The sequence below is a fragment of the Ursus americanus genome, chromosome 25 (assembly GCF_024610735.1).
Source record: "Ursus americanus isolate L20-20 chromosome 25, mUrsAme1.1.p, whole genome shotgun sequence".
NCBI lineage: Eukaryota > Metazoa > Chordata > Mammalia > Carnivora > Ursidae > Ursus > Ursus americanus.
In genome coordinates, this window is record NC_142151.1 from 27,276,011 (window position 1) to 27,294,281 (window position 18,271).

General features: G+C 34.7%; 1 protein-coding gene across 8 annotated transcripts in view; it reads left to right on the plus strand.

Moving 5' to 3' along the window:
* Positions 1–18,271, plus strand: part of CCDC91 (coiled-coil domain containing 91) — a 311,062-nt gene that overhangs the window by 224,811 nt on the left and 67,980 nt on the right. For 7 of the 8 annotated variants that reach the window (XR_015721662.1, XM_045811835.2, XM_045811839.2 and 4 more), the window contains exons 9-11: positions 5,545–5,637; positions 5,746–5,814; positions 8,664–8,840. Coding sequence is in view for 7 of the 8 variants with exons in the window: in XM_045811835.2 (XP_045667791.1) it covers positions 5,545–5,637; positions 5,746–5,814; positions 8,664–8,840 (339 nt within the window). In the remaining variant the exon portion in view is untranslated. The remainder of the gene's footprint in view (positions 1–5,544; positions 5,638–5,745; positions 5,815–8,663; positions 8,841–18,271) is intronic. The other variant, XM_087855733.1, reaches the window with a different exon arrangement.

Here is an 18,271-nt window from a genome sequence, read left to right on the forward strand (position 1 = left end):
TTGAAATAAGAAAACAATTTGAAAAGTTTCAGAATGGAATGTCTAGAACTACTGCTTTTAGTCTCAGATCATTTTTTCCCTGGATTCAGGTACTCTGTGACAGGAGTAAAGCCCTGATTATAAGGTCTGCTAATTAGCAATATCCATGGAAATGAAATCGGTATGGATTATAGAAGTTAACACTGTATGTTAGTGAAAGATATTTTTGAGATTATTATTGAAAAAAGGTGTGGATGTTCCTTCTGAGGCCTTTACTTTTGAGCGGCAGCTAATCTTTTATATGAAAAAAAATTTCTGTTCATAAACGAACTTTATTATCATACTTTTATCAGCTGTTTGACAGGAAGTCTAGTTAACATTTTTGAGTACCAGATACATTACCTACATTACATCATTTAATTTTCATAACTGTGAAGTTGGCATTATTAACATTACTTACATAATAAAAGTTAAAAAGAAAAACCCAGAGGTTTAGAAAAATTTAAATTGTACCTTTCATAAGTGAAGAACTAGTGATTGATTCCAGATCTGTCTGATTGCAATGCCCATGTTTGAGGCAGATGTGGTAACCACTACACTATGGAAATAAGATTGCAATGCCTATATTAATTCTAATGAGATATATGGCCTACCAGGGAGATGCCCCCAAAATATAAATGGAACAGAAGAATACCTTTTTTTCATCTTACAGAAATACATAATGCAGTTTTTTTATAATTTTATAATTATGGCTTATATGTTAATCTAGTCTTTCAGAAAAGTCTCTCCCCTTAAAGTATGTGTGTCTTTGAGAAAAAGAAAATGTGTTAGTTGATACAGGCATTGATTGCTGAGTCAAGTTTTTGGCTCATTGTGTATATTTCTTGGGATTCCAGTGGGGAGATTCAGCTACCTAAATATTCTACAGTCTTACCCCCCAAAAAAGTTAATTTGTCAAGAATGAGTCCCCTTTCCTTCTAGTTTTTTGATTTTGCCATCTCTGTTACCTTCCCTTAAGGGACCAGATATGGGAGTAGGGGAAAGAGACATACCATGTCCGAGACATAACTATAAGGCTTGGTGAATAGTACGAGTGTATGACTGAAGCTCAGAAAGTCAAAGAAGCAGTCCTTAGAGGTGTAACAGAGAAAGCCCTTAGTTGTATGTTGATTCTAGAGAATCTACTGTAAAGTCCTTGGATTTTATGTTCAGCACTAACTGGGTCCCAGTCTCGGTTTAACTATTACTTAGTCCTCTGAATGTAAGCACTTTATATAACCTGTCTGAAACTCAGTTTGAAAATCAGTGGGATGTAGGTAATAAGACATTTCTGGGTTGTTGTGAGGATTCCCAGAACACTTGTAAAGTTCTCAACACAGTGCTTGGCACATAATGTTGCGTCAGAAACTCAGATATAATTCAATGTTCTAAAAAGTGATTCTAAATCTAGATAAACATGGTGAACTAAACATACTCATCTCCTCTACCTTCTGTACCTCTCCCTCCTCAAAAATCACTAAAATGACACCACGAGGGACCAAAACAAATAAATGAAAACAATAAACTAGCAGGGATAAGATATAGGCAAATATCACTGACTCAACAGAGGCTAACACGTTGCAGTCTTAGCCCGTTGAGATGAAAGCCGTATGAAGCAAGCTGCTCTGTCCTGCTAAAACCCTAGAGTGCCTCAGGAAGTAGGAGCCCTAGGTGCTGTGAAGCTCTAAAAGCAGGAGGAGTGGTTAAAAGTCATTCTTAATTCAGATACTTCCTGTACACCCTAGCAAGACAAAGGAGTAATCAAACCTGATAATCTGGCCTCCTAAGACAGGAACTAAAAACTGGGAGATTAAACCAAAATCCATCTTACAGTGAGCTTTCCACCCACACCCCCTTCGCCCATATCCTACCAGTGAGAAGATTGGGGAATTTTTTTTCTAGGCAAAAAGAGCAGCTGAAGAGAAAATGGTGATATATAGACCGGACATTTGGGAATTGCCACCCCACTCATGAAAAGGCCACGTTTTTGCAGTTCCTGGGAAGCTCCCCCACATACACAGAATTTCCTACCAGCATTTTTGTGTCTGAGATGTTAGTATGCATGGACTGAAAAAGTTGACCAAACATTGGAGAAACCTCTTAAATGAGAAAATTACTGACTCAAAATCCCCCCACAAGAAAAGGAACTTTGAGAAAAACAGAGCTAATGTGGAAATAGAAGGGCCCTTGCCCCCCCGCCCATAACTATAATCAGTACATTCAAAAAGAAGAGAAAGAACAGAAAAGATACAACAAAAATTCCCATTTTCGAACAGGGAGAGTGATGAAATAAACAGCCATGATTGACTCATAGCAGATACCAAATATTGCTGGGATCCCTGTGCCAACAGTGGAACGGTTTCCTTGATTAGTTGTATCCAGTCCGTGATTCCATTCTCCAGGACAATCTACCTGAATCTACCTTGTTCTTTGTCCGACTGTTGATAGTAAAGGTGTAATTTCTCATTTTCCTTCTAGATACAGTTTGAGGGCATGCATTAAAATATAAACCATCCTCAGTCATCAACCTGCCAATACCAACCCTAGAAATAGTTCATAAAGCCATAATTGTACAAGTTCCCAAGACGCATGCACAAAAATCAAGATTTTTTTAAAAGGGAAATATTGTGAATATAAATATGTAAGTGGGACATAGTAAAATGTATAGTTAGTGTAATAAAAATAATAGCATAATTATGTTTATGTAGAAATAACTCAATATTGTTGAGTTCGAAATGACTGCGGTTGTTATAAACTTATTATGTAAAATGTTTACATATAACTGTGTATTTACGTACACAGCCCTCCAGAAGGATGTTTGCCTAAATGCTGTCATTTAGGTGATAGAACACTGGGTGATTTTTCACCACTTCTTTACATTTTTCACAATCAGCATATGACACTTTTATAAAAATAATATATTTTATGTTTATATTGTTCTTGATTAGATACTTGTAGATTATTCATTTTATAAATTGACTGATTTTAAGAGTTAACTTCTCTCATGCCATTCAGCATCTTTCTGAATCCTCTCTCCTAATATTAATTAGTGTTTTTTCAGAAAATGATCTTATTTTAATGTCATTCTGAAAAGAACAAAATCAGAAGTATAGATTAGTCAAATTATTTTTTTTAAAGATTTTATTTATTTATTTGACAGAGAGAGAGGGAGTGAGAGAGAACAAGCAGGGGTAGCAGCAGAGGGAAAGGGAGAAGCAGGCTCCTGGCTGAGCAGGGAGCCCAATGAGGGGCTCCATCCCGGGACCTTAAGATCATGACCTGAGCTGAAGGCAGATGCTTAACCAACTGAGCCACCCAGGCGCCCCTAGTCAAATTCTTTTAAAGCCAAATGCAAGTGAGGCATTACCTGACATTACAACTTGTAGTAAATAGCTTTTAGTTACTGGGTAACGTCTAGGCAATACTGAGGCCACGTTTAGCTAGTAGGTAATTATTACTGTTGATAATGAGTGTGCTGATATGACCATTGCTGAAGCGATTCATTAGAGACCTGGCAATTTACATAACTTCTCTAAGTCTCAGATCACTCATCTGAAACAAGAAAGAATATTGAGTGATTTAGCAGTTTGTTGTGGATTTAACTACATGTGGTACAACTACATGTAAAGCCCTTTTAACAATGCCTAAAACCTTAAAAATACCCCCAAAATGTTAGCTATTATGACCTATATGTGTAAGAAAAGTCGGTAACCTAATTATATTTTCTCAAGGAAATGATATTTTCTCAAGTCGGTCACCTAATTATATTTTCTCAAGGAAATTGATGATTTTATTTAGAGTATATTTTATGTAGGCTACTTCTTTCCAATGGTAATTTCGAGTTTATTCTTGTAGAAGAAACCTCAACAGTAATCTTCTATTATAGTGTACTGTCAGAATGAAGAAATAATGTTCAGGAATGAATTTTCTAAACACGGCATTGTCAGTTTAGCTAACATACCCTCTTTAACTAGTTCTTAGACCACTGGAGAAACTTGGCCTACTTACAATTAATTACTTAATGATTTCTATTAGTCTGACTTATTAATGTAACAGTTCTTTTTAAGAAGAAATAATTTTCAAAGTTATTAATGACTCTGAAAAGTTTTTTTTTAGTGTAATTCTAATGGTTTTTATTGGTTTTCTATTTCATTATGTTTACCCCTACCCCCAAAGCCTAAATTGAATATTTTTGCTCTCATATGAGAATTGTATTTATGATTTCTAAATCTAATTATTTGCCTGGTATAACACTTCTAAACTGTTTCTCTTGTGTGTATTAGGATTAGGTATTTTTTTCTGATTTGATGACATTTATGTGTATCTAGATTTACTAAGAATATGAAATTAAAGTCTCAGTACATAGCATATGGTAAGTCTACTGATTTGTGAGCTGCTTTTCACAAATACATATGGTACCAATAATTTCTCATAATCAAGTCATAATCTGTATCCCAGATTGGATTTTTTTTTTTAATGAAAAAGCACATCGTGTGATTTTTCTTATTTCTTGAAAAATAAACGTAAAAAGTAACATTATAATTAAAAATAGGAATAATGGATTCTGTTAACTAGACATGGCTGTTTGGTCACTTACTGTTCATGTAGACTGCCTCCCTAAAAAGTATTTTAACTCAGAACAACTTTGAAAAACATAGATCCATTTTAAAATATTGGGTATTCAAATAAGTTCATATTTAAAGAAGACTTGAAAGTCAGAAAAATCAGAGAAAATACTCTTCTTTGCCCTTTAGTAACTGAATGAGAAATCTGTGTAAGTAGGAATATATATTTTCTTTTTGGTTTTGTTTCCTCATAAGAGCGCTGTTCCAGAACAAGTATCTGGCTTCTCTGTGTTGAAGATATCAATGCTACAAAAGTTGAATTTTCTTAGAAAACTCTAAATTCCAAGTGCCCAATCCATGATAACTGGCTAATGGTTGTGTGTGCTTTTTTGCTAGCACATTGGAATGAGAGTAAATACATGAATTCTGTATATTGTAACATTAGCTATCACATACATCCTTTCACTGTTTTATTTTCTGAATCTATGGTAAAGTCTTAGAGTGAGAACAGTAATAAATCTTTGAGTTTCTTAAACAGTGCTTTACTAGGAACACAATATGTTATGATCATCATTCATCAAACATCAGTTATTTGATTGCTTCTTTTGCTGCAAACTAATAATTTTAGTGAGTAATTTTGCTAAATTTAATTTTGATTAAAGACATTTTATCATTTCTGATTCAGTTTCCAATTTGGAGTAGTTGTGCTTAAGTTAGATCTCCTGTCATGTACTTTGCTGAGTCTGGGGCCACAAAAAGATATCTTGGCTGAGTGGAAAAAGGTGAATTCGGTGTTTTTTTCTTGTAAGTCTTGTAAGTCTTCATTTCAGCCGTCTACCCATTGTTTCCTCTAGTGACTACTTCCATACAAGCAGGCAAATGACTTCTACCTGCTGTACTCCTTGTTGATAGATTATTGGTCTCAGAGCCATGATCATAATCCATTTACCTTTCCTTGTAGCACCAGAGGCTCCTCGAAATGCTAGATACAGAGAAGGAACTGTTGAAAGAAAAAATAAAGGAAGCTTTGATTCAGCAATCTCAAGAACAGAAGGTAAGACTGTAAGTTTGCTCAGAGTATAGAAAGAATGTGTTCTATTACCTCAAATAATCACCTCAAATAATACATTTATTGTCTACCCAACTGTCTTATCATTTACAGGAAATATTGGAAAAATGTTTGGAAGAAGAAAGGCAAAGAAATAAAGAGGCATTAGTATCTGCTGCAAAGGTATTTCTGTCTGTAATAATGGGTTTCTTTGTAAGTAAGTGGAATTTAAAGACTGACTTCATTAGTGGTATAGTCAATCTACCTTTTTTGTGTAAAACCTCATTACAGTGAAATCAAGAGTTTTTTTTCTCTCTTGTTTTTCCTGTTAAACTTAGAATGCTGCTATACTTATTAAATTTACATTACACAGAACTGGAATGACATTAAAATACTGCATATTTAGATTATTATTGTTAAAAGAGAACATATGTTGGGACACTGATAAGCACTTGGTATTTAATAGGTATCATCCCAAATAATGGATGTGTATATATGTGTGTATATTTATAAAAAGATACGTGATTTTTAAAGCCAACTTTGAAATACCTCTTCTGAGTAGTGTGTCCATAGATATTAAGTATACATATGCCAACAAATACATAGTACTAACTTTTGAGATTTGGATTTAAATTTAAATTCAGTAAGCAAATATTTTGAAAGTTTCATATTTGTACATCACTGTGCCAGGGGTGAAACTTAAGGGATGACTGTGATTTTGTCTTAAAGAATTTACAATCACGTATTACTTATTATCAATAAGGCAGGGTGGAATGCATTAAATTATATGAGTATATAGATAGTACTTCTGTGCCAGGAGTTTTTAACAATAAATTACTTCAGAAATTAGCTTGAAGAGTGACTAGTATCCTGAATTGTGAGTCTGAATTTTATTCCGTAGGAAAGGGCAGCAGACACATTGAAATATTTGAGTGTAGGTATGACATAATGATAATTTACATTAATTTGGGGGAAATTAGAGGCAAGAAAGTTTAGAGGCAAGGAAAAAATTTATTAATAGAGTGTGTCCAAAGTCTGTATAAAAGATAGTGAGTAGCAGAAATAAAGTATTACTAATAGTTTAAAAGAAAGAAAGAGTCAAATTCTAGAAATAGGAGATGAAATCGGCATGTATTTCTGGTGTGGATAATATAGAAGGAGGCCAGTTTGGGAACGCTCAGAGTATGGCCTCAGAAACAACATGGAAAGTGGTACTATTTCTTTGGTATAAAGTTTGAGGTGCCTGTGGTATATTCAGATGACAAGGCAAAGAGGCGACTAAATCTACCTGGCAGCTCAGAGGAGAAAGGAATGACCTGCAGATGCTAATATGGTTTGTTTCTTTTTTTTTTAGCAGACAGATGGTAATGGTAATCATGGAAGCTATTGTTATGTATAATCACCTTACAGGAGAGTACACAGTAACAAGTGGTACAAGGCGTGAGCCCTGAAAGAACTCCAAAATTTAAAATCCAGGGAAAGAAGGAAGTTACAAAGAACTGAACAGAGTCAGCCATATAAGTAGAAATAAAAGCAGCATGCTGTTATGCAAACCAAGAAAAGGAAAACAGAAATAGTCAACCATGTAGAAGGTCACTTTGACATCGAGAAAAATAGGGATTAAAAAAAAAACAAACATGTTATTTGGATTTAACAAAATGGAAAGCATTGGTAAGCACAGTAAGAGAGTAGTTTCAGAGAATTGTAGAGTAAAAGAGGAGTTCAGAAAATGGTAACTCACTTTTTGTCTCAAATTTGGCTAACTGGAAGAAAGAGAAGAGTGTGAAGGGTGGGCATCAAAAGTGGGAGGACCATGGACTTTACTGCATCCCAAAGTATGATGGTTTTCTTGAGAGAAATTCTTGTGTTTGAGTTGCAACTGAAGTCGACAGTTTTCATGGAAAACCATTTTACTGAATAACAAGGGTTATGCAGACTTTAGTATTTGGCAGATGTTTTCTCCAAAGTAAACAGAGTGAGCCCAGCATCTCCAGAAAACTAACAGTTTTTGTTGCCAATGATAAAAGTTGAGCTTTAAAACAAAATTAGAATTTTGGAAAATTTGTATCTGCTTTCAGATACTTAAAAGACTTTTCTGATGGGATTGATGGTGATATTAACAAATGTGACCTTCATTTTCGTTATGATATGATGCAACGTGTCAACATCTAGAGGAGATGCGTAATTTACTGAATCGATATTTTCCAAATAAAAATGCTTAAGAAATTCATGCATTGATAAAGGACTCATCTGAAGTGCAAGAAAAGAAAATGTAGCAGAATACAAAAATTTCATTCCCACTATGTGATTTTCCTTATTGTGACTACCCTTTAAGAACTATTCCTTGTTAAGTTTTGGTATGAAATCACCAATATCTACCGAAGATCTAAACTGGCTACTAGTACTCTTCCCTTTTCTACTGCATTATCAGTGTGAGACTGAGTTTTCCTTATGTACTTAAACCAAAAGCCATACTACAGATTTAATACAGAAGGCAGATATGAGAACCCAGCTGTCTTCTATTAAGTCAAATATTAAGGAGGTCCACAGATATTCTTCTCACTTCTTCTTTTTGGAAAATATAGTTATTTTTCATTAAAGATATTATTAATATATAGTGCATTTAATATTAATATAAAATGAATAATTTTTATTTTGTCTTGATTTGAGTTTCTAATACAGTAATCTTAATATGAATAACCAACAAAAAAAAAGCTTTTTGAAGTACTCCATAATTTTTAAGAATGTAGAGAGATTCTAAGACCAAATCGTTTAAAAACTGCTACTTTAAGCTAAGGCTTAGTTTCTGTGAAGTTTATATGTGCCTTGGAAATAATGTATGAATATTTGTACAAAAACAAGTAATTGATCTGATTTTACACCAGTTATTAAGTATGCATAAAAACAACAGTGTCTAAACCCTATAGAATTCAAATTTTGTACCTTTTAGGTTAACCCAAGTCTTTCTTATTCAAGAACTTATCCAGTCAGTCATTCAGATATTTTCATTTGAGTCGTTATTTGTTTTGAAGCTTGAGAAAGAAGCAATGAAGGATGCAGTTTTAAAAGCCATAGAAGAAGAAAGGAAAAATTTGGAAAAAGCCCATGCTGAAGAAAGGGAGTTATGGAAGACTGAGCATGCAAAAGATCAAGAAAAAGTATCTCAGGCAATTCAAAAAGCTATACAAGAGCAAAGAAAAATAAGTCAGGTTAGTAAAATTAACTCTTTGTAAGGACTTTCTTTTTCCTTATTTTTCTCAAAATGAAGTTTCCCTATTATTACTTTATCTTAAAATCACCTTAGTGGACGTATCAGTGTTATTTTGCCTTTAATAATATTTTAAATGAATAATTTTTAATATATCAGTGTACTTCTACTTTCTCATATTGAAAATCCAAACCTATAATTTTATCTTTTTATCATTTTTTAAAAAGTCAAAATCCAAACTTATGTTTAGTTATTGCAACTATGTAAACCTCTGGTTTAATTTTTTTTCTTTTTTCACGAATACACACATACACACATAATCAATACGAAATAATATAGGTAGAAAACAGTTTGATTCTATTAATTACGTCTTGTTTGTGTATCTGTAGGTCTGTAGTTGATACTGATAATTAACAGGACCTCACAGATAATCCCCGTGGTTTCATAAAAGGTATTACATATCAACGAGTATGGCCTACATACAAAATAACTTTTGTCTACTTATCTGAACAGTTAAAAACTATAGTACTTTCATTTTCCATAATTGAATTTGCATGGCTCTATTTTCCATGTTTTTTGTCTTTTTATTACATAGGCAGTGAGATACCTGAATAAATCTTCCCTTAAACAGGTATAAAAGCAAAAAATAACATTTATAGAAGTCTTTGCTTTCCATGATCACAGTGTTATATATGCTACCATTGTTTATTCAACCACGCATTATAAATGTAGCTAAAATGGCTAACATTTACGAAACAACCTAGAAGATTTTCTTATAATTCATTAGCTAATCTTAATGAAGCCCTAAAAAAGTCAGTGCTTTTAATATCCAGGATAAATATTATATACTTTTTTTAAAATGTCATTTAAATTTATTCTTTTTTTTTTTTTAAAGATTTTTTAATTTATTTGACAGAGAGACAGCCAGCAGGAGAGGGAACTCAAGCAGGGAGAATGGGAAAGGAAGAAGCAGGCTCCCAGCAGAGCAGGGAGCCCGATGCAGGGCTCGATCCCAGGACCCTGGGATCATGCCCTGAGCTGAAGGCAGATGCTTAATGACTGAGCCACCCAAGCGCCCCATAAAATATCATTTAAATTTATTCTTGAGCACATAGTTACCCATTTGTTATAAAAATTAAACAGATCTTTAGGTAGTATTTGTGGTAAGAAAACAGTAGTGTAGTGACAGGTTTTATTCTTTTATTTCCTTGCTTTTTTCTATTAGAGTAATGATTACATTCTAATTCTTCTGTTGTTAGTATCATCAAATACATATTGAGCACATATTGTATATAAGATATTTAATTGTCAGTTTAGTTGGTTGGAATTCTATGCTAGTAAGGTCAAGATCTTTGGTTAAGTTCTGATTTGGGAGAGTTTACTTAAAACTTTTTGTGACCACAGACCACTCCTCTAACCTCACATAGACGTGGGCTATTAGTCACCATGAAATCGGGCAGGAGTGCATGAATAAATGAGCACATGTTCATCACTCAAACAGAAAAGTATATGTCATAAAGGGCATGCTTCTCTGCTGGTTTGTCAGGAGCATTCTTGTCTATAGAAAACACTACAGTATATGATATACTTTAACATTTGTTTGCCACGGAGTACTGTGAAGATAATCCAACATGTCATGAGTAAATGCACTGTATTTATTTTCTTTCAAATGTTTGCATATTTTAGGTGCATGAGAGAAAGAGAGTATGTGGGTGTGGTATGCGTGTATATGTGTATTTAACTGCTTTGTGGCTAAGAGAATTGAACAGAGAACATATATAGCAGAAAGAACAATGTGTCCAGTTAACTCTCAGGTTTTCACATGTGAGGTGGTAATGTCAAATGTTCAGTCTTCTTAAATAGCTTTCATTTTCATGTAGTTGTAGTAAGAAACTACAACCAAACAGTTGTCATTGCATTCGCCCCTTACAGCTTCATAGTCCTAGTCTAGAAAATTGACAAACTACTTCTCTTGGGAGCCATATGAGGTTCATATCTCTTTTGTTTATTTAGGCCAGTAGGGTAAGCAAACAAATTGACATGGTCAAACTTACTCTTCAGTCTTTCACATTAATGATTGAAGTGACTGCCTGGTATGTTCCAAGGACTGTACTTACTTCTGGTGATAGAGTAATAAGAAAAAACCAACAACTCACCTGCCTTCTTGTGAAAAAGACTGACAGGACAGTATTAAAGGTATAACATAGTGAAATAGTGACCAGTGTCATGATTAAAATGAGTCTGTATAAGGTCTGGAGAGCCATGGAACCAATATATAAATAAGGTGGTCAGGCAAGGACGCTAAGGAGTCAGCATTTGAACTGAGGTCTGCATTGAAGTGAGGAGTTTACTTCGTGGATAGTTGGGAAAAGAATGTTTCAGGCAGAGGAATAACAAGTACAAAGGCTCTGCAGCAGAAAGATGACTGGTGTAATTAAAACTGTATGGTACTGTTATGGATACAGAACAGACAGACCAATGGATTAGGATGGAATACAAAAGGACATAAAATTTTCTGTAATTCACAAATCGGTAAAGATGATGTTACAAATTAGGTAGGATAAGTTACTCTAGCAAATCATGGGTTTTAATCCGAGTTGCATGGAAGGGGACCCATACAGTCTGTGAATTTATGAAATTATGCAAAACTATGTATATGTGCAGATTTTTCTACAGAAATAGTCCATAGTTTTTATTAGATTCTCAAAAGTGTCTTACTAATTAACCCAGAAAAGATTGAAAATAATTGTAACTGGCTGCCCATTTCTTTCTGGACTTCATACGCTAAAACGAATTTCAAGTAGATTAAATATTTAAACTTGTAAATTTAATGTACCAAAAAGCAGTTGGGCAAATATTGATATTCTCTAATTTGCAGACTAAAGATGTCTGCAAATTAGCTTCTCCATAAAGAGAATGATAACACTAGCAAAAATTGTCAAAATCAACTTTTTCAGAACTCTGGATATTAACCAAAGGTTTCAACAACCCAAGGAGTATTTATTCAGCAAAAATAGTTAAAGCTCACTAAGAACTGCAAGCTTTGTAGATTTTTAACTTGCTTTTTACTCTCACCCCGTTCTCCGTGGTTCCATAGTAGCTTTAAAAAGAAGTAGCTTCACAACCATGGTAGCTATGAAAACCAGCAATGTAGAAGCCACCGGAAGGGGGCAGACTAAATTAGGAGCTCTGCAAAAAAACCTGTCTCGAGAGAATTACTACTGGTTGACCTATCTGGTAGCTTCCCAGAAAGTCCTCATTTGGTTGGAGCTTGCTTAGTGAGAAAGCCCAGTCCTCATAATGTTTGTCAGAAACAATAAGTGGCAATTGTTTAACCTCTGCCTGAGACAGATATACCACTTGGTCAAACAAGAGCCTGGCCAGAAAACTTAGAAGGGAAATTTGGGAAATGTGATTATTATAGGTGGCTTTGAAAAGCTCTGACTTTTAAAAATAATCCTGGATTTCTTGAAGGTCATACACATGTACAAGATTGTGCATCTGCCCAAGAAAGACCTGAGAAGACCCTAATCTCTCACCACTGACTGATTTTGATTCTATGCAAGCAAAAAGTGAAGGCTAAGGCAGAGTGGTAAACTGGCAGTGTTAAAGGTATAACCCAGCACACATACTCCCTTGGCGAATGATGGATCACTTATCTAATTCAAGGTATTTAAGGAATGCACTGTCTAATTATTTGCTGACCACTGAGCTAACCCAGCAGAGACTGCAGTGGCTAAACGTGACAAGAAATACAGACTTTGCAGAATTAGGTCAGAGAAGTTTCTAGACAAATAACAGCAATAACAGTGACGCCTGAGAGCTGAAGGAGATCTGATTTCTAGAGTTGCTATATTATATTATGTTAATGTCCATTTTTGTCAACAGTAGGAGATATGCAAAGAAACAGGAAGGGTATGGCTCATGCATAGGAAAACCAAAGCAGTCAGTGGAAGATACGTTGATGTTGGACTTAACAAGGACAATTCTGCTATTACAAATATGTTAAAAGAATGAAAGGAGATCATTTCTCAAGATTTATAAGCCTCCTCAACTTATACATTATGCGTATGTATGCTCTTCAGAAACTAGCACTAGAAATTGTTGAAGGACTGCTCTGTTTTTAAAAATGCCCCTCCTTGCTGTAAAAGCAAGATTACAGATACATGGGTGTACAGTTATTTTCCTTCCTACTATTACCTACACTCAGAGAGTACTTACATTTTTTGGAGGGGAAAAGGCCCTAACCTCTTATCTTGTAGTTTATAATTCTCTTACACCGTATATCAAATTCAAACACCTACTTATTTGACTGACCTTCCCACTGACCTGAGAACTTCGTGTCTCAATCATGTTTATGTTTTGGAGGCCCTAGCCTAATATGTAGCTTATAGAATGTGTTGCAGAAAACTAATCATTGTCCTTAAATGTCAGGATCCAAACTTTCATACAATTAATTCAGGAAGATGACTTTTAAGACTTAATTGTTTTCATCCAAAATTCTCAAGTAAATATATAGACATCATTTCATGAATTAATCAACATTAATTCCATAGAAAGGCAAATTGGGAAACAATGAAGTACTACAGTTTGGTTTGTTAAAAAATTCCTTGAAGTTAATTTTCCTGAATTACCTAAGTTGCAGCACCAGAAATATAATTTATAAATAGACATTACCCCTAGGCTACTCATGCTAGGAATGTGAAGTTTTGCCTGTTGAACTTGTTCATACCCTTATAATCACAGGATTTTAATTGTGAATTTTAGATTTCATTTAATGTCCTTGTTACTACTTTTAGGAAAATACCTAGAATATTAGACATTACAAAAGTTGACAGAATATTATTGTTTCTTTTAACATTAACAGAAAACAATAATAGTTTCTCTATGTTTAAGTTTCACTTAACTGGCTTTATTCTCTACAAATATTTTAGGCTGCTAGCTAAAAACCTATTTTTATGGAAGTTTTTCTTCAACTTTGGCTGTGGGAAATAGTAACATAGTAGTAGTAGCAGTGGTGGTGGGGACGGCAATAACTCTACCACTATTGGCTCTCATTAAATTCATAACTTAGAAGTACCAGGCAGTTTTCTCCTCATTTTTTCATGTTTTATCTCACTTAGTACTCACAAGAGGCAGAAACGATTATCTCCATTTTTACAAATGCAGAAATTAAAGCTTAGGAAGATTATGTAACTTGCTCAAGGCCATAGTAACTCCTTAGAAGAGACAACAGCCTGTATTCAAAATCAGATGGCATTTACTGCAGAGGGCTTGCAACTCACCCCTACACTGTTCCCCCTCCCAGTGTTCTCATCGTAGCATAAGGCACACACTCATCTCATTGATCATTTAATGTATAGGTAATTTCAATAGCAAAAACTCGAAGGGGCTATTTTCATTTCTTTATTTATTCATTAATATTTATTGAGTATCTACCATGCATCAGCTCTGTTGGAAGTTCTGGGCACATAGCGTCAAAGAAGATAGACAAGGTCCCTCAGCACTCATGGAACTTACATTCAAGTTGAAAAAGACTTACAGGGTATAAGGCAACTCTATGTAGTGATATGGGCTGTGGAAAGGGTTATGTGTTTGACTGAGAATGGGTGGTAGAGGTTTTATTTAGATAAGAAAATTAGGGAAGAAGCCAGACTCAAAAAATTTACATGTTAGGATTCTACTCGTATGAAATTTTGAAGAAGGCAAAACTGATTTAAGAGGAAAGAGATCAGTAGTTGTGGGGGGAGTACTTTTTGAAAGTGATAGATATCTTTTAATCATAATCGTGGTGATTACATTTGACAAAACTTAACCAAATTATATATTTTTAGTGATGAATCTTATTGTATGTAAATACTACTTTAATAAAGCTGTTTTATTTTTTAAACAAATAACTACCAGAATAAATTCTTGGCTGGATGGCAATTTGAGATGGTGAGGAGGGTTGCGTTTCATGGGGATAAATAATCTAATTTGTGCATATTAAATTTGAGGCGCCTATTCATAATCCTAGAGGAAATGTTGAGTAGCCAGCTAGAAATGTGTGTCGGGAGTTCAGGTGTGTTGTCAGGACTGGAGATCAAAACTTGGGTGATAACCATAGAGATGGTGTCAAAGCCAAGTACATAAAAAACAAAAATTTTCAGGACGGGCAGGACTCTACATGACATTCTCTCACCAAACGTAACCATCTTCTACCTAGAAAAAATATGACCTCTTCAGATTAACTGTGTAACAGTGGAAATAGTCTCATACTTACGATGGTTGTATTTCAGATGATATTGTGAAGGTGTTCAAGTTATTGGTACTTTCTGTATCACACTGCTACCCAGATCAAGTGGCCAAAGCCTCATCTACGTTTTCTAGGAAGCTCAGGGTCATGTGTCTAAACAGCAGCTCCTGCCATCGTCTGCCCACCTCCTGTCTGATTTCAGAAGCCAGCACTCATTCTCTTAGCAGCCGGTTGTGATTCATCCAGCCTGAAGAACTGATGGCCAGGGAAATACAAACTGAGTACTGACTGAAGCGACTGATGTTATAAAAGCTTGGAAGCTATCTTTTTAATTCGAAGAATTAGGTCACTTCGTAGCCCTCAAATGTAATTAAAAGGATTCTGGAAATAAAACTTAGAATAATAGCAATTAGCATTTTTGTCCACTAAGTCACACTAGAAATAAGGAAAAGATGAAGTGTGGCAAAGTGAAAAACAGTGTAAGCTCAGGTAACTAAAATTACTCTGACAAAAGTAAGGAAGATAAACAGCTTTGGCTTTATAATTTACCTGTAGAGCTTCTCTGTGTTAATACTCACGTTAACCGAAGAGATAAATGTTAAACTGTGACAGAAAACACAATTCCTAAGGATTGGGGCACATATTGCTCCGAATTGATTTGAGAGATCATTTTGTTTGGCCTTCATTGTAAATTAAGACAGAGTGTGGATTTTAGATTTGTGCATTTTTTTCTGAAATATTCAGAAGAAAGTTAATGACTCTGACTTTTTTGGTTTTCATATTAAATTAATTCCGTGTCCCTTGAAAATCGTTGTTAACGAAAGGAAAGTACATTTGTTATTGACACCAAAATGGGCAAAAAGAAAAGAGTCATTAATTTTGCTGTTCTAGCAAAGTCCTGTAAGAGGACTCCAGGGCATACAGACACTTAAACTATGTCTGACGTTGGAAGCTCTTCATAATAGTTTATAACCACAGCCACTGTAATTTGGGGTTATGTTTCCCCCAAAGCCACAGACATTACAATCAGTGGTTAAATTTTCTTTAAGAAATTCAGCATTGCCACCTGACCCTTCTTTTAAAAAAGGAAATAGCATTTCTATTTTAGCTTAGCAGGCCAGATAATTTCACAACACTGAAATTATTTTTCTGTATTGACTTAAACTTAGTTTTGATTCATTAGTTTGTTTTAAACTTTTTATTTATAAAACTTTGATAGCCATGTAGTAATTAAACGTAAAATCTTAATTACATTTTTGTCAAAATTATTGCACTTGGGGACAAGTAACAAATAGTGCATCAGTTACCTTCTCATCTCTCAAGACCTTTCCCTCCTGCCATGGTTCCTGTTTTCATTCAGTGGATAACTATCTACCAAGTTACCCAGTCCAGACAACTGGAGATTTTCCTTAACTTTCCCTCTCTCATCCCCATTTTGATACCTTGTTAATCATTAAAACCTTTCCATTTTACCTGATGTAAGCCTTAAGCATACACACACCTCCGGCCTGCTTATCACTGACTTCACTGCGGTTCTGATTCTTTACCTTGACCTCCTATATCGATTTCTTGGCTTCCAGTTTTGTCCCCTTTCAATCTGGAATAAAAAGTGAATGAACTTTAAATTCTTCAGTGCCTCCTCATAGCCTATAGGATAACATTCAAGCTGCTGATCATGAACTATAAATCTTTCAGAACATGAAATATAAACTTTCAGTGACCTGGTCCCTACCTATTCAGTTCATTTTCTGCCATTCTACTGTGCATTTCATGCTTTTAGTACCAAACTGTTCGTACACATATCATACTGTTTGATGGGATTGGGCCTTTAGTCATACGGTGCCCTCACCCTAGGATACCATCGCTTTCCTAACTTGCAAAACCCACTCTTATTTAATAACCTAGCTTTTTTTTTTTACTCCAAAGAACTTCTTTTTACATTTCTTAGATTAAATCAAGTGTTCTTTCTTCTTCTTTGGCATTCAGTATATAACTATACCATTGCCCAGAAGTATTATATTTGAAGGATCTGTTTCTCTGTTTTCTCCACTAGATTTAAGCACCGCAAAAATAGGAGCTGAGTCTCGAAAACTGCAATAGGTTATAGATGATACAGGACCAACACTGTTTTAAGGAGACACATTAATCTTTAAAAAATGCACTTGATCTCCATCAACACAGTTTGGCCCTTTCAGAGTTTTGGTTGCTTTTAAGTGGTACATTTTACCAAAAGTAGCATCACCAAAAATAGTACTTTGGGTGTTATCATCCTTTAAAAACATATATTAATCAGATTGTCTGTTGGGTGCCAAACTGAGTATAGATTTGCAGTAAGGTGATGAGTGGATGCATGAGTCCAAATAGAATTTTTAGGTAAAGTAGTACACTCTCTTTCACTGGTCTGATGGAAGCATCAATTCATTTCCATATCTATGTTTTAAGAGAGAAATTTCCAAATCCGAATGGGATCATCTCAAACATTTATTGGTGTCTCCTCAGCACCTGTTTCTCTCTTCCCAAAGTGATACTTTATATCTCTTAGCCATGTAGTTTAGGTGAGATTTAACCTACTTTCTCGTTTAGGCATAAACCCTTCTTTACTCAGGCTAATAACGATTATGTCCTACCCCTGTGTTAGCAGGTTCTAAGAATTCACACATTTTCTGAGTCAAGGCTATAAGGCTCCCATTTTGGAATTTGCTTCCTCAGGTACATAAACACTGTTATTCACAGTAAGAAAATGGGAAAATCCTTGGAACTGTTAATAACCATCTTGGGGCCATATGTGTAGAACTTTTGTGAAAATGGATCCTAAACCAAAAGCAGAGCTAAGAACTGGAGATGGAGAAATTTGCATCCTTGATCACATTGCTTGAATCCTAATGGAAGCTTACCCTTAGTTCTTTCATGTTCTTTCATGTGAGGCTGCAGATTCTTTTTTAAGTCAGTTTGTGAATTTTCTGTTACCCGTGATCAAAAGAATAATTGATTATGAAAATAAATATGCTAATAAGTAGGTGAGGTTAGATGAATCCTAGCTTTTATTGACATAACCTTGACCACTTTTTAAAAATGTATGAGGCTCCATTTTCAGATCTGTAAAGTGGGATTAATGATACCTGCTTTACAGAGTTGTTGCGAAACCCTTGGAAAAGTTTTAAAATGAAAACTGAGATTTGTGAAACAACTTTAGAAAC